The sequence below is a fragment of the Pleurodeles waltl genome, chromosome 9 (assembly GCF_031143425.1).
Source record: "Pleurodeles waltl isolate 20211129_DDA chromosome 9, aPleWal1.hap1.20221129, whole genome shotgun sequence".
In the NCBI taxonomy this organism is placed as follows: domain Eukaryota; kingdom Metazoa; phylum Chordata; class Amphibia; order Caudata; family Salamandridae; genus Pleurodeles; species Pleurodeles waltl.
In genome coordinates, this window is record NC_090448.1 from 888,646,778 (window position 1) to 888,663,227 (window position 16,450).

General features: G+C 43.8%; 1 protein-coding gene across 4 annotated transcripts in view; it reads left to right on the top strand.

Moving 5' to 3' along the window:
- BTBD7 (BTB domain containing 7) overlaps positions 1-16,450 on the top strand; it is a 353,483-nt gene that overhangs the window by 117,364 nt on the left and 219,669 nt on the right. Inside the window, exon 4 of one of the 4 annotated variants that reach the window (XM_069208226.1) lies at positions 11,887-11,944. The exons of the other annotated variants lie outside the window; for them this stretch is intronic. Coding sequence (XP_069064327.1) covers positions 11,887-11,906 — 20 coding nt within the window. The 3' untranslated portion in view covers positions 11,907-11,944. Of the gene's footprint in view, positions 1-11,886; positions 11,945-16,450 lie in introns of those variants that run through there. 4 annotated transcript variants of the gene reach the window in all.

The window sequence follows — 16,450 nt, forward strand, 5'->3', positions numbered from 1 at the left end:
TACATGCCTCCCTGGATTTGTGAATTTATAATGCTGTATTTTATTCGGGGCAATCCTACACCCTCTGGGGTGTCATGCTCAGAATTATTGCAATATTTGTAATCTTCCCAGATTGTATTTAGCAATGATACATTTGCCCAGGGAGCAACATATGAACATCTAGCCGTCCAGAGGGGGCCAAGGAAAACCCGGGACAATATTACAGGTGAATTTTTCCCATTTCTATCTTGTTCTCTGGAGGGATCATATAACAATCCTTCTGGATCTACTAGAATCTCATTTTCTCCCACAGTCAGGTTCCAATAATTTACAGTGTAATTTTGATGAGTCCCATTAATTAACGCTGTCCAATTTCTGTCTATTTTCTCCTCTCCTTCAAGATCCCAATTCCCTGTTTTTATATCAAATAACAAAGTGTAAACACACTGTTCAGGAGGGATCTTTCCCATGTATTTTGCCTCTGGGTTTTGCCCATAAAAATAGGTACCAAAACATATGGGAAACATTTTAAGTGTGGCATTCTCTCCAGGCATCGGGGAGAGCTTGTATTCTGCCTGAGTATTAGGGAGCACCGCACACCTAGGGTACCATTGATATTCTTGTTGGTCACATCTCCAAGTGGTATTTGGTACAAGACACACTTCCCCTCTTTCATATTCGCTTGGTGATACTGGTACTTCATAAAGGCCTATAGGATCCTCGGGGTGTCTAGACAAGTGCCGGCAAATCCAGCAGTCAGTGAGACTTAATGTCTCCGCTAATTTTCCATGAACCTTTATCAATGGATGTAAGATAGGATTTTGCAACAATGATGCAACACCACTGGACATTATACATATTAACATAAGGGTCACTAGATACTTCATTGTTGTTTTGTAGAAATAGTTATAAGGCCACTTTTCCCTATTCTCTAGAGGGATATTTGTCCTGCCAAATGGATATATTTTCATAATTTTATTGTGCTCTCCTCCTTGGTCCTACAACCTTTCTATGATACCGTTTTACTCGTCTCAACCGCCTACGCGTGTTCAAAAATATACCCACACAATTACCAAATATGTAAATGCAAAATATTGATATCACTATACTAATAATCATATACGTATAGATACAGATAAGTGAATTTTCCTTCAATGTTCACACCCACTAGGGTTCAGCACCGCCGTGCTTTCCACTCTAGCAGTTAGGCTGCACTGGTTGGTCCATGAACAAGTTTTTTTTTTCAAATACAGGACAATAGATGTTGGCTTGATCCTAGGTCCCTTATCTTCTCCTTTTCAAGTTTTAACTCCTGGTGAGTCTCAACTCCCAGTGAGTAAGTCGCGATACTTCAAAGTTCGTCTTCAGTATAGTTTGTCAGTTTCGTTCAGTGTTTCAACAAAAATGAGGGCGGAGGCCAGCAATTTTCAACCAGATCAGTGATGTGCTTGGGTATTAAACAGAAAAAGGGCACCTTTTTTTTTTTTTACTGCTGGGACTACAAACCGCACCAACCCTAATGGCTGGCCGCTTCCGTAGAGCTGGTACTTGGTTTTTTTCTCGCCAGTCACAGAACTGTTAACTCCATTTACCCACTGCTTGAATAGCGTTGCACAAGCTGCATCCCACTATGCTTGTGTTCTCGTTGAGACAATTGTTCTGACCAATGTTCTGGTGTCGTTGCACAGGCTAGTCACCCGTGTTCATGCTGGAAATTTAGTCATCACAGTCATTTACAACCTCGTCGCCCAAGGTGTGCGTAACAACATTGAGGATAGCTCGTTTTAATGCTGGTACATCAATGGCATCGGAAATGCCGGTGGCGGTGAAAGCGGGGAACTGTATTTCACGAAGGCAGGCGTGCCGTATTCTGCTGAGCAAAGGATTCCTTGGCCATTCAGAAGAGACCTCAGTTTGCAGTTCCAAGCTAGGAGCTATCAGGGTGATGTAAATGTAGCTTTTCGTAGGGGTCACCACCTTACGCACCTTCAAAATTCTGTTCATTTAGATGGGCGAGGACGCAGGTTGTATCGATGAGTTTGTTGATCTTCAAACAGTAACTCTTCGTCACTGGGCAGCTGTGTCACCTCAGGAGCAGAAGTATCACTTGAAACCTGTGGAGGTGTTTCCTGTCTCCCTACTTTTCTGTAATCAGGAGACAATGGTAATTCTGCTGTTAGAGTACTTTGTAGTGGAATTGGTGCACACTTACAGTGGCTAGCATGTATCCAGTTTTTCCTTCCTTCCACTTTCACCGCTGTCTGTGTTGCAAGCAGTACCTGGGCTGGCCCCCGCCACCTGGGCTGAAGACTGTTGGTTCTTTGAAAATTCTTTGTCATAAGCCAATCCCCTGGCTTAAAAGGGTGACCAGGGCCTTCAAGAGGAGTCGGTAGGCTGGCCTTGACCTGTTGGTGGATCAAACGCAAATCTTTAGTCAATTGTTTACAGTAATCTACAAACAAAGGATATTGCACTTCAGAAAGCTTCTTTGGTCGTGGTACCCCCCAGATATTGGCTGGCCTCCCCATGACAACTTCATAGGGGGATAATCGTGACTTGCTACTGGCAGTCATCCTGATGGACATTAATGCTAGGGGCAAAGCATCTGGCCATTTTAAGTTGGTCTCAGCACAAATCTTAGCTATTTTGCTCTTCAAGGTGTAATTATACCTTTCTACAAGGCCCGCTGATTGTGGGTGATTTGCAGCATGAAATCGATGTTTGATGTTAAGGGCGGTACAGACCTTCTCCATTACCTCATTTGAAAAATGACTGCCATTGTCACTCCAGACTAATCGTGGCAATGCGTATCTAGGAAAATATTCTTTTAGTAATATTTTGGCGGTAGAGAGGGCACCATTGTCTTTTAATGGGTAGGCCTCTATCCATTTTGAAAACATACATACTACCACTAACACGTATTTCAGTTTGTTACACGGTTCCATGTGGATAAAATCCATTTGTATAGCTTCAAAGGGGAGATCAGGAGGGGCAAAGTGGCCAGGGGGCGTAGGGGTCCCTTTTCCTGCATTGTGCACTGCACACACCATACAACTTTTAACCAGGTTATTAGCAGCTTTGGATATCAGAGGATTACTCCAAACATGGTCCAAAGTTGTCTTGATGCCTTGGGCACTGATGTGTGCAGGACTGTGGGCCATAGTAACCATAGCGTGTACATAACAATTAGGTAACATCCATCTTCTTCTGTCTGTGTCATCTGTGTAACAACCCTCACTATCTAGTCTACCGTTCTTCTCCCACTGTTCCCTTTCCTCTGCTGTTGCTTCTGCTTGAATATCTCTCACACACTGCATGGTATTTTCTAATACTTCGTACTGTGGTTCTCCCTTGATGCTACTCTCAACATATGCATTGTCAACTGGTGCTCGTGCTGTTGCTTTCGCTGTAGCATCTGCAAAAGCATTTCCTCGTCCTATATCATCAGTAATTTTTTTGTGGGCACTACACTTAATGATTGCGACCTGACGGGGCAGGCTGAGAGCATTCAAAAGTGTCACAATCAAGTTGCCATGCTGAATGGTAGTGCCATGTGACGTGATAAAGCCTCTATTCGCCCAGAGTCGCCCAAAATTATGAGCTACTCCAAACGCATATTGGCTATCAGTGTAGATGTTAACACTAAGATGTTCACTTATTTCACAAGCTCTGGTGAGGGCAATTAATTCTGCAGCCTGTGCCGAATTTTGCGAGATTCTATGAGATTCAACCACTGTTTTGACTGTGGTGACGGCATAGGCTGCAGTGGTCGTACCATCTGGTAACTTGAAGCAAGACCCATCTACAAACAGCTCTCCCTGTGGGTCAGATAGGGGAGTGTCTGTTAAGTCTACCCGTCCCTTGGTTTCTTCCTCAGTGGCAAAAATGCAATTATGATCAAATTCCACATTGTCCTGAGGGAGGGGTAGTAACGTAGCTGGGTTCAAGACATTGCACCGCTTCAAAGTAATATTTGGACTGAACAATGTTAATTCGTAACCCGTTAGACGAGCACTGGTGAGGTGCTGCGTCTGTGTCTTGTTTAACAAAATATCAACGGCATGAGGAACCATCACAGTGAGCGGATTGCCACCAACAAACCCTTCACTTTGTTTCACCGCAGCTGCTGCAGAAGCCACTCCTCTAAGACAAGTAGGCAAAGCTTGCGCCACAGTGTCCAAGGTGGAAGAGAAGTATGCACAAGGGCGTTGTCTCCCACCTTGGTCCTGTGTCAAAACAGACAATGTACAGCCATGCTTTTCATGCACAAATAAAACAAATGGTTTGCTGTAATCCGGATTACCCAATACAGGAGCAGAGCACATCGCCTTTTTTAATTCTTGAAAAGCCTCCTCACATTTGTCAGTCCAAGGTACAGGAGAGGGCACATCTGAAAGTGTCAGAGCAGTCAATGGTTTTGCTATAAGTGAAAAATTTGGAATCCACTGTCTGCAAAAGGATGTAAATCCCAAAAATGCTCGGACTTCAGAAGGGGTGCGTGGTGCAGTCATTGTATGAACCAATTTAATTCTGTCTGGATGTAATCTCCTTCCCTCCTTAGAGAGGAGGTGTCCTAGATAGGTGACCTCCTCTCTACAATACTGCAATTTTGGAAGGGACACCTTATGGCCCAGAGGTGCTAAATGATGTAATAATGCAACAGTATCAGTCTTACATTGTGTCATGGAATCTGAGGCAATTAAAATATCATCAATGTACTGCAACAATGCAGAGCCTGAAGGTGGATTGAATTGGTCTAATTGACGTTTAAGACATTGACTATATATGCTCGGGGACTCAACAAATCCCTGTGGAATTCTTGTCATCGCGAATGATCTACCAAAAATCGCGAAGCTAAACAAATATTGAGATTCTTCGGCAATTGGAATGCTAAAGAACGCATTCTTCAAATCGATTACGGTGAAAAAACACGCAGAGGGTGGAACCATGGTGAAAAGACTATTCATGTCTGGGACCACGGGAAACTGGGGAATTACTATTTTATTAATTTCTCGGAGATCAATAACTAATCGATATACTGTGTTATCAGTAAATGATTGCTCACCATCTAATCTATTAGCATCATTTCGTTTCTTTACAACAGGAAGGATTGGACTGTTACATGGGCTGCTCACTATTTCCTTTATGACACCTGCATGCACAAGATCAGATATGACTGCCTTGAGCCCTTTTTCACTTGATTTAGGTAATTTGTATTGAGGAACACGAGGTAACCGGGCACCTGGTTTGATTTTTATTACAATAGGGTCAATATCCATAATGCCTACATCATTCTTGCCTTTGGCCCATAAGCGAGGGTCTATTTCCTTTAGCTCTGGGGGTAAGTCGTATTCCTGTGAAAACATGCATCGAGTTGGGGAAACACTATCCATAGTTACATAGACACCATCCATTGAACAGTGAATAACTGCATTTAATTTCTTTAACAAATCTAATGCAAACAAGTTTTCATTGCAACCTGATGTTAAAGAGAGTGGCGTGTGTACTGTAAATGGGCCTACAGTTACTCTCATAGGTGTTGAGATGGGGCTCACCACGGGGATTCCAGAAATCCCAATGGATGTGGTATGAAGCCCAGACAGGGGAGCCCCGGGGACTGCAGAATGTGCAATAGATGTTCTGGTGGCACCAGTATCTAGAAGAAACTTATGGCCCTCTCCTTCGATTTTTACATCAATGTAGGGACCATTTTGATCTACAGGAATACTTACTCGCCCCTGGCCCTGTCTGTGGCTGTCCTAATAATTGTAGGATTCAGAAAAGAAATCATCAGCATAATATTGTCGTTCAAATGCATTGTCAAAAATATTAGTGTTACGCGGGACCTGATTCTCATTCTGCGAATTCTGATCAGTTCTACCTCTTCCTCGTCCTCGTGCATTACCTGCCGCGTTCCCTCTATGAAGTGACATACTTTGTCTTCCTTCCAGTAATGGGCAAGTATCACGCCAATGTCCATCCTGCTTACAGTAGGCACATTGGTTGATATTTAATCGGCGGTCTTGGGGTGGTGCAGATGCACCTCGGCCTCGACCCCTTCCCCGTCCCCTTGGTGGGCCACCCCTTTGCTGAGGGGTTGTATCCCGCTGAGGGTATGCCTGCTGTAATAATACCTTTTTCTTCAATTCTTTTACTGACTTCTCATTCTTTTCTAATTCTTCCTTGTACCTGCTCTCATAGTATTGCGCCATCTGCAAAATCTCTGCCTGTCCCTTCGTCATCCACGAACTCTCTGTTGCTTTTAGTTTTTGTAATATTTCAGGTAGAAGGCCATTAACAAAGCGTTCTACAAATAGTGTGACACCTGTTACGGTGGCGAGGTCTTGACCGCTAAAATCTATGAAAGCTTGTTCAATTCTAGTAAAATAATCTGGGACATCTTCACCTATTTTCTGTTTATAAGTGGCAAGTTTTCCCCAATCCACAGTCTGAAGAGGTATAACAGTTTCTAACTTAGTCAATATCCGGTTAGGTAAATCTAAAATATCCTGATGCGGCAGGGTTCCTGGTGCCCTTTGTGCTTCTCGTGCTTCTAAACCCCCCCATGTATTTCCCAAAGTAGGTGCATCATCTACTCTTCTAATTTTATGCCAAACTTCAGGACCCAATAAAACACCAAAAAAATAGTCAATGTCTTTGAGTGTCATGGTTGTGGTGGAAATGGCAATTCTAAGGTCCCGATAGAATCCAGCTGGATTCTTTCGAGGGTCTGGCAAGTCTTTCTTTATAGCCATTACCTCCTCCCTTTTCCATGGTATATGGACAAATTGGGCCACCGGCCCGGGAGCTGGTTGTCCGGCGGCAGCTGCTGCTGCAACTGCAGCTGCAGTGGGCATATCAGGGTGCACTTCCCTCATTGGATACCCCTTGTCATATCTATTTAGAACATCTTCCCTGGCTATGACACAAATGCGTACTCCCTCATTTATGCTGTTACTATCAAGAATACAAGCCAGACTGTCCCGCCATAATTGGTTTAATTCTTGTTCATAAGGGAGAGGGGTAGAATCTGTAATACAAGACTTCCAATCCCTCTCCAATTTTTCAATCATATACAGCAGTGCTAATTGCTGTTCAAAATGTGACATCTGTTGCATTGTGTCCATAATATCGGTGTGGGTGTAAATAGGATGTGACATCCAGTTCTCTGACTGATTCTTGATAACCCGTTTTTCCCTATCCCCAATAGTGGAGCGAGTACTAGGGGGCGAAATCGACTTAATAGGTGTGCTCCATATGGGTGAAAGTGAGTGTATGGCTGTGCACTGTCGGCGTTGTTCATTTGGGGTATTAGGGGCAGGGAACATTATTTGTAACCTTGCAGTGCTGGCTGGTAGTGGTGGGGCAGGTGGTGGAGGGATTAGGACTTGGGCTATTGGGGTAGCTTGGGCTAGAGGCTGTGGTGGTTGTGGCACATGCTGCTGTAGTGGTGCACCTGGATTTCCCAAATTGTGTCCTTGCCCTTGCTGCTGTTGCTGTGCCCCCATGATAGGTTGGGCTACTGCAGGGGGTGTGTAAGGTGGAGGTGCAGTAGGGCTATTATCTAATAGCTGTAGCATTACCTCATCTTCCTCTAATGCATGTTTGGTTTCTGTTGGCTTTGATACATAACTTCCCTCTACCTGAGCCCTATGGACTCTATCTTCAGATTCAATCCCTTTCTGGATTTGGGACTGGTGATAAAGGGCGGCCTTTTGCATGATGGTTCTCCTATTTTCCCTCTCTATCAGTTTATCTGATTTAATTTTTCTTTTATTGGCCTCCATTTCCCATTTTCTGTATACCTCAAACATATGTTGTCTAGCCTTTTTATGAAACAAACATTCCTGTAGGTAGGTTAGTTTTTTTAAATCAAAAGACCCATCCTCTGGCCACTGGAGGTCAGGACAATGTCTAGTATATCTGCGCCATATGCTATTATACAAATTATTCTCTAAACCATAATCCTTTAACATGTCCCACCCTGGTGTTCCCTCTTTTGGGATCGGTTGCTTTTTATCTAAACGTGGCACATGATTTCGGCGAAAACAAAGACATAACCCTTGCCAACATTTCTTATTTCCCATATCTAACCTTTTAAATTTTCAAAAGACAACACACACCAAACTTTAAAATGTAACATGCACCAAAGAAACCCTTGTTCAAATGTGCACCAAAGAAAACCTTTTTCAAATGTGCACCGAAGAAGAGAAAAAAAAACCCTTTTTTCAAATATTTACCAACTTACAAATTGCTCCAGGCCTGGGCAAATTACTCAAACAAGAAACACACGTGTAATACAAATTGTCAAATGGTACCTTGTACAAATGCAAATTTACCAAGAACTAATCATTCCCAAAAATGATAAGTTATCCAAAAACAATTATTCTCTCAAATGCAAGTTAAAGCAGACAAATAGCCAGCGAGGAACAGTCTTACCTGACTATCTGCTTTTTCCTGGATTTCTCTCCGGCCGCCCGTGTCAGACTAATCAGTCAAGATAAACACCGATGTTTCAGGGACTTCGCTGGGACATCATGCGGGGAGAGGCCTGCCCGGTGGATAAGATGCAGCTGCTTTGAAACTAAGTCTTTGTGCAGGGGCCCCTGGAATCTACACCTCCGGAACGGCGTCCCCCCACTGGCAGCACGTCTCTTGACAGAGCCACTGAAGATATCCACTGGAAGGTCCCTGTTCGGGCGCCAAATTGTCAAATGCACATATTTGCAGATACTTACAAATGCATTTACAAAGGAGTTTTTGACACTGAGAGCCGGAGTGACAAATCAATGACCAAAGGTCTGTTTATTTTTGCTGCAGCAAAGAGGACAGGTTTACCACTGGCATCCCAGGCCCGAAGTAAAGTGTGCTAGCATAAAGCGTTTAACAGTGATATTTATACTCATACATCAAAGGATACATAAAATGTGTAAATAATGATATACGTCATACAGATATTTTAAGGAGTTAATCAGTTTCCACACACTGGTTCCATTCCCAGCTTTGTCCTTGCCTCCCTTCTGCAGCTGCCTGACTCCCCACATTCTTGAGACCCTTCAAAGGATTACGTGGTTCAAAGGTATAGATATCAGCCTTTCCCTCCCCAAAATACCACAGCCGAGGTCAGTTAGTTATTTGAACACACAATTATAATGAGTACAGTGCCCCAGTTAGGGAAAGAAACCAGCTGCAAGCCTATGGCGTGGAATCAGGCTTATTTTACCTAAACAAATATACATAAGATAGCATATGTGATAGACAGTGCGTTCAGAGACAACAAAAGCTCAAACTTACACGTGTAAAAGAAACGAAGCAATTCAAAATGGATTCTAACAAGGGTCCGAACCAGGGGAGCCGCCCAGCAGCATTCTGCCTTTTTCTCTTCCTCTGGAGGGGTGCAGCATGGGAAGCAGCCTTAGTCATCCACCAATTCCTTCACATACCACTCCTGTAGGGGGGAGGTTATTGAACTTTCTCCGCAAATGGGAGGATATTACATCAGACTCCTGGGTCACCAGCATTGTGGGGAAAGGCTATGCCCTTCCCTTTCGGGAGTTTCCACCCCCCATCCCGCCCCGCCCATCCTACTGTTCAGAAGAGCATCTCCTGTTACTAGAACACGAGGTTCTGATCCTCCTTTCAAAGGGTGCAGTGGAGTTGGTTCCAGAGCAGGAGAGGGGTCAGGGTTGTTAATCAAGATACTTCCTGATCACCAAGAAGGATGGTCGGTTGAGGCCAATCGTGGACCTGAGGATCTTGAATTGGTTCCTCAAACAGGAAAAGTTCAAGATGCTGACCTTGGCTCAGGTGCTTTTGGCGTTGAACGAAGGAGATTGGATGGTGTCTGTCGACTTGCAGGATGCTTACTTTCACATCCCAATACTCAAGTCGCACAGGAAGTATATCCGGTTTGTGGTGGGATCGCAGCACTATCAGTTTGCGGTCCTCCCATTTGGTCTTACTTCAGCACCTCGAGTCTTCACAAAGGTGATGGCAGTGGTTGCGGCTGAGCTCAGAAGGAAGGGGATAGCGGTATTTCCTTACCGGGACGATTGGTTGATCAAAGCCAAGACTCCGGAGCTCGTGCTGTGTCACCTGCAGTCGACAACCCAGTTGTTGTTCGACCTGGGTTTTTCTGTGAACGTGCCCAAATCTCAACTGGAGCCCTCTCAGCGCCTCCTGTTCATAGGGGCAGTACTGGATACAACATTGAATCGCGCCTTTCCTCCGCCTCAGCGGATTCAGGACCTTCAGGCGTTGGTTCCAATGTTTCAAAGTGGAGCGGTCATTCCAGTCCTCAAGGTCCTACGTCTGCTCGGTCTGTTTGCTTCTTGCATTCTGTTGGTCACTCACGCTTGCTGGCACATGAGGGCTCTTCAGTGGTGCCTCCGAAAGCAGTGGTCTCAACACAAAGGAGATCTCAAGGGATCGGTAAAGATCTCCAGGGACGCTGCAGTGGATATGAAATGGTGGGTTGCGGATGGCAATCTTTCCCAAGGAAGGCCGTTCTTGCTGCCTCCTCCAGTGACCACAGTGATAACGGATGCTTCCACTCTAGGGTCAAAGGTCATTGGTCTCCAGTGGAACAGATGTTTCACATAAATCTGTTGGAATTGCAGGCGATACGTCTGGCTGTCAAGGCCTTCCTCCCTTCCCTTCGCTGTCAGTCAGTTCAGGTCCTGACCTACAACACTACCACGATGTGGTATATAAACAAGCAGGGAGGAGTAGGGTTGTACCTTCTCTGCAGAGAAGCTCTGCGGCTATGGTCCTGGGCAAGGGACCATCAGATTTGCTTGGTAGCAAACCATCTGGCCGGAGTCTTGAACGTGCATGCGGACAGTCTCAATTGGCACTTCTCGACCGATCACGAGTGGCGTCTTCACCCAGATCTAGTCCGACAGATCTTCCAGATGTGGGGAATCCCTCGGGTAGATCTTTTTGCCACTCTGGAGAACTCGCACTGCCCGTTGTTCTGCAGCCTCCAGTATCCGGTGCAAGGAACGTTGGGGGACGGGTTTCAGATGTCCTGGTGCGACCAGTTGCTTTACGCGTTTCCCCCCATACCTTTGATTCCTCGGGTTCTCAGGAAAATTCCCCAAGACCGGGCCCAAGTCATCTTAATAGCTCCGGATTGGCCAAGGAGGGTATGGTATTAAGATCTTCTCCAACTCTCTCTGTGCCCCGCTCCGTCTCCCTCTCAGGGCAGACCTCTTCTCACAATCGCAGCAGCAGGTTTTACACCCCCACCTCCAGAGCCTGCACCTTCATGCCTGGAGATTGAACGGGGCAACCTGAGTTCCTTTTCTCTCCCACCTGAGGTAGTGGATGTTATTTTATCGGCCAGGCGACACTCCACTAAATCTATCTACGCTAGCAGGTGGGCTAAATTTGTGTGTTGGTGTGGAGAAAGACAAATTGATCCCTTACGTGCCCACTTATCAGATGTCTTGTCTTTTGCTTTGTCCCTGGCACAGAGGGGTTGTGCAGTGGCTACAGTCAAGGGCTATTTGTCGGCCCTGTCAGCCTTTCTGTGTCTTCCAGACCAATCATCTTTGTTTAAATCTCCTTTGGTGTTAAGATTTTTAAAAGGCCTCATTAATAAGTTTCCTCCCTCTCCTTTCATAATGCCTCAGTGGGATTTGAATCTAGTCTTAACGTTTCTTATGTGTTCACCTTTTGAGCCCATGCATTCTTGCCCCATAAGGTTATTGGTGTTAAAGACTGTTTTCTTTGTTGCGATCACTTCTGCTAGAAGAGTGAGTGAGCTGCAGGCCCTTTCTGTTAAACCCCCCGTATACATCCTTCTATGTAGACAAGGTGGTGTTGAGGACGAAGGCTGCTTTCTTGCCGAAAGTTGTTTCACCCTTCCATATGAGTCAGACTATTACTCCCTCCTCTTTTTAGCCTCCACCTCATCCTTCTAAAGAGGAAGAAAGACTACATCGTTTGGACCCGAGAAGAGCGCTGAGCTTCTTCATAGACCGAACGAAGGAGTTTAGATTGGAGGATCAACTCTTCATCGGGTACGTGGGAAAGAGGAGAGGAAGGGCAGTCCACAAGAGAACACTCTCCAGGTGGGTCATTCTTTGCATTAAGTTGTGTTATTCTCTGGCAAAGGAAGAACCCTCTGATGGAATAAGAGCTCATTCCACCAGAGCTAAGTCGACCTCTTCGGCCTTGGCTATGGGTGTTCCTGTGGTTGACATCTGCAAGGCCGCAACTTGGTCATCCCTCCACACTTTTGCAAAGCATTACTGCTTGGATTCGGAGGTTAGGAGGGATGGCCATTTTGCACGGTCGGTGCTGCAGGATTTCTTGGTTTGACCATTCAGGCACCCTCTACCAAGTGCGTTACTGCTTTGGGACTCTATTCAATTAATGAGGAATCCACAGGTATTTGTATCCATCAGAAGAACGAGTTACTTACCTTCGGTAACGCCTTTTCTGGTGGATACATTAGCTATCTTACCAAACTATCCTTGGGTGTGCTCCTCTTGGTGGTTGATGGTTTTCAAATATAATGTATATATTTATGTATATAAGTTAATTTTTAAAAAAAGAAAGGAGTTTGTGGGTTTGTTATACATAGTATTGGCGTTTTTGGACTGATATTTTTTGGTGTAATTAAATATTGTTATATGATTATTTGTTTCAATGGCCTATTCGTCTCAGAGGCACGTAAAAAATGTTGGTACGTCGGCGAGGACCTCTTATTGCCTGTATGACGTCAGACGGCGTCGCGTTGGCAATTGTGACGTCCTCGTTGACGTGCGAAAGCTAGGAAGAAGATTTCCGTCGAAAGCTGGCGCAAGGGGAGAATTCAATTAGGTAGGAATCCACAGGTAGCTAATGTATCCACCAGAAAAGGCGTTACCGAAGGTAAGTAACTCGTTCTTACAGGCCATTCTGGCATTAAACCCTTTGGCCCTCCTATTTTGAGCATTGATTATGGGTAGTGCTACATTAAAGAAACCTTTTTTGTTAGTAACAACACCTTGGAAATCCTTTACTAACAATTCTATGGCCTGTGTCAGTGTCTTAGATTGAGGAAGCATATATAGCTTCAGCTTCAGCCCCTACTGCTAAAATAATCTGCCACTACAGCAGCAATGGAATTGCTCAAATCCGAAAACATTGCTAAACTTAATTAACCCGCTGAAAAGAATGATTTTGCGGGTGCAGTAGAAGCGTGCAACAATTAAATGCTGCTGGACGAATAACCATTAAAAAAAGAGCATGCTGATGAGCTTTTTTTAGGTTAATTATAGCTAAATAAAGTGAAGGGACTTTAAGCTTATCTACTTTCATTTTTGAAATCGTTTAAGCCATTGTTGAGTATTTCTTACTGTGTAAAGAATTAATTAAATGCTATTTTTTTTTTGGTGCAAAACTTCAGGTTTGAACAATTATTGTTTGCCAATGGATATGACAAAAGCAGAAAGAAATGTGCAAACGAAAAGGCACTCTTATGCTTTCTTTTATTTCTTTCATTTTTTTTTTTTTTTTTTTTTTTTTGCACCAGTGTTTGTAGTAGTGCCTTGGAGTGCCTATAAGTGCACACGAGGTGGATATAGAGACCTCTGCATGTAGTGATGGACTGCTACACAAATGCAAATAAGCAGAAATCAAAAGCAGTGATCTGCCGCCACCAAACCATAATGTATTCAAACCGTGATCTTATTCATTTATCCTTGATTCAACTTGCACCTTTGCAAAAGCTGTATGACTGAAGAAAAAAGGAATTTCTTCAAAACGTGTTTATCGACTGAAAAGGAAACTCCGATCTGTGAACTATGTACAGCCCTGGAAAGTGATACTCTTTGGCCCAATGTCGAGCTACTTATCGACATTGAGCCTCTCCTTCAAGGAGCATGGACTAGGAACAGCAGCCTATCCCCCTTCCCCTTCAAATCTGCTATGTGAGAGGTATTTTATTTGTCCATGCCCTTTAGCCATATTGTAAAACAAAAAATTAGTATGACGTTGCCAGTGTTGGATCCATGTCATAGCGCGTTTCTTTTTCAGGTGGAAAAGCAGGACGGGCAAGCGAAGATGGGGGGTGGTTTTATGGGAAAGCAAGAACAAAGGAGTGGGAGCACTGGGGACAGCAACATGAAGAAGTGATGGGTGGGATTTGAAAGCAGCAACATGTGGGAAAATAGCATTTCAGTCAAGGCTCAGTCTGCGAACAGACACCAATTTAATGTAATCTCTCTGTGCTTGGTCCATGCCCCAGAGAAAGGGAAGTAAGTGACTCATGGCATCTGCCGGCCATCTAGGATGCAAAAAAGCAGTGTGACACAAACACCAACAAATGATAAGCAATGGGAGGGTTGCAAGCCCTGTATTGTATACAGTAAGAGTCTTGCTAGTGAGATTGCATATTTGTGCGCTATTGAAGGCTTGACCATAAAAAGGGAAGGGGCCATGTGGCCCCTCTTGACCCTTGTTAAGCCCTAGTCACCCATCCCCTAAGGCTGTTTTTTTTTTTCTTTTCAATAAAGGGGAAGGGGGCAACATATACAAACGCACCCCTACCACCCCCATGAGGCTCATCAGGTCCTCGGGACCCCACTCCTATAAGACTCTCTATTTTGAAGAGGGGAGGAGCCATGTAGCCTCCACTCCTTGAGCTTTATTAAGGTCTAGGGACCTCATCCCCCAGGGCCTTTAAAAAAAAAAAAGAAAAAAAAAGTGGGAGGTGGCCGCATGTCTGCTCAAGGGAAATGTGTCTCGAGTCTGCTCCCAGCAACTGGAGCATTTTTAAAGCTTCTGTTCACTAGGAGCAAGGCTGCTGCCAGGTGGGAACAAACAGGTTTCCCTGACTGAGGTTGTCTGGGCAGTTGATGGCTCCGAGACAGTGGCTGTGCAGCCTTTGGGGATATAGTCCACAGGGCCTTTTAAAGACCAGAGGGGGTAGGAAGGTGGCGCACAGCCTCCTCAAAAATTATTCAGGCCCTGAGGGATGGGGTCCCAGGTGCCAAAAATAGCCTGGTGGGTGTTTGTGTGTGGAGAGGGGAAATGGTCCTCACTAAGTGCAAAACATAAAGATACGTTGCCTCGTCATTCTCCCCCAAACACGCCTCTAAACAATTTTTAATTTTGCTGCGGATTTGCAGAGCCTAAGTTAGTTGAAAGAACAAAATTTAAAAACAAACATTTGTTTGCGATTGCTCCAAGTGAATGATTTTCCAGAAGGCACTTTTGCTTCATATAATACGGCAGGTCCAAATTTAGATTAGATTGCCTTAACAATTGACAAATCACATGTCTTCCATGAACTTTAATAAATCTTTTAACTGATTATGAGCCTTAGTTTCCAAATTTGTGAGATGATTTCACCATTTAATCTTATTATACATAATTGTACATTGAGACTTCTTCATCATTATTTAGTTTAACATGATTCTGGGATTTACCAAACACCGTAACTTTTGTTTTGATGGAATTAAATTTAAGGTAATTTTCCACATTGAATCTTTGTAAGTTCAATAACTGTAATTGAAGGCCTGGCTGGGTCAATGAGAAATGAATAAGATCATCTGCATATGCCAAGTAACTTGTTGGTTTACTACTGAGCTTTGGAGACTGAACCTCCAATATAGTTAAAAAAAAAAAAAAATAACATGTTGACAAATCCGCAATGTACAATTGAAAAAGAAGAGGCGCTACACTATATCCCAGTTTGAGTCCATATACTGTTGGAATATTTGCAGCCAGGTCATTTTTGTTCAACTTTAACTGAAGCAAGGTACCAACATGCAGAGATTCTAAAAGATTTAGAAGAGCTTGGATAATTTCTCCTATAGTTTTTTCCAGTTGACGAATAGTCAACATAGTATGCATATAAACTATGATTTATTTTCAGAGTTTTTTTAATTAGTCAAATGTTTCAATGCACTGAGGTTATCCACTTCAGAACGTCCATTTCTAAAACCAAATTGCTCCGTAGCGATTAGGTTCATATTAGCAGCCACTGTAACCGTATTATCGCCTATGAGTTTTGTGAAGTTTTTCTTAGACATCTAGCAGGGCAATGAGACAGTAGGTATTTGGATCCTGCTGTGAACCATTTTTATGCCGGGAATGTGTAATAGCTTCTTTCCTTGAAGATGGTCAAGTACCCGATTCCAAAACCCATGTAAATAAATCATGAATTAATTCACTCCATAATAGAGGATCTGCTTTTATCAGGTTAATTGGTATAACATTAGGGCCCACCACTCTGCAGGGCCATGATTATTATTTTTTTTTATTAACACCGCTATTTCATTTTTAGTAATCAGAAACTCAGTATTGTGAAGACATGGAGTTTCAGATATTGTGGAGCCACTGCATGCATAAAGGTTGCCCACATGTAGTTTCTGTGCTTCATAAGGTATTTAGAAATCATTAGCTGATTAGAGAGCCAGTGCCCCAACCAAGGCTCAGAAAAATCTCATATTATGAATTTTAATAGAGTAATGCA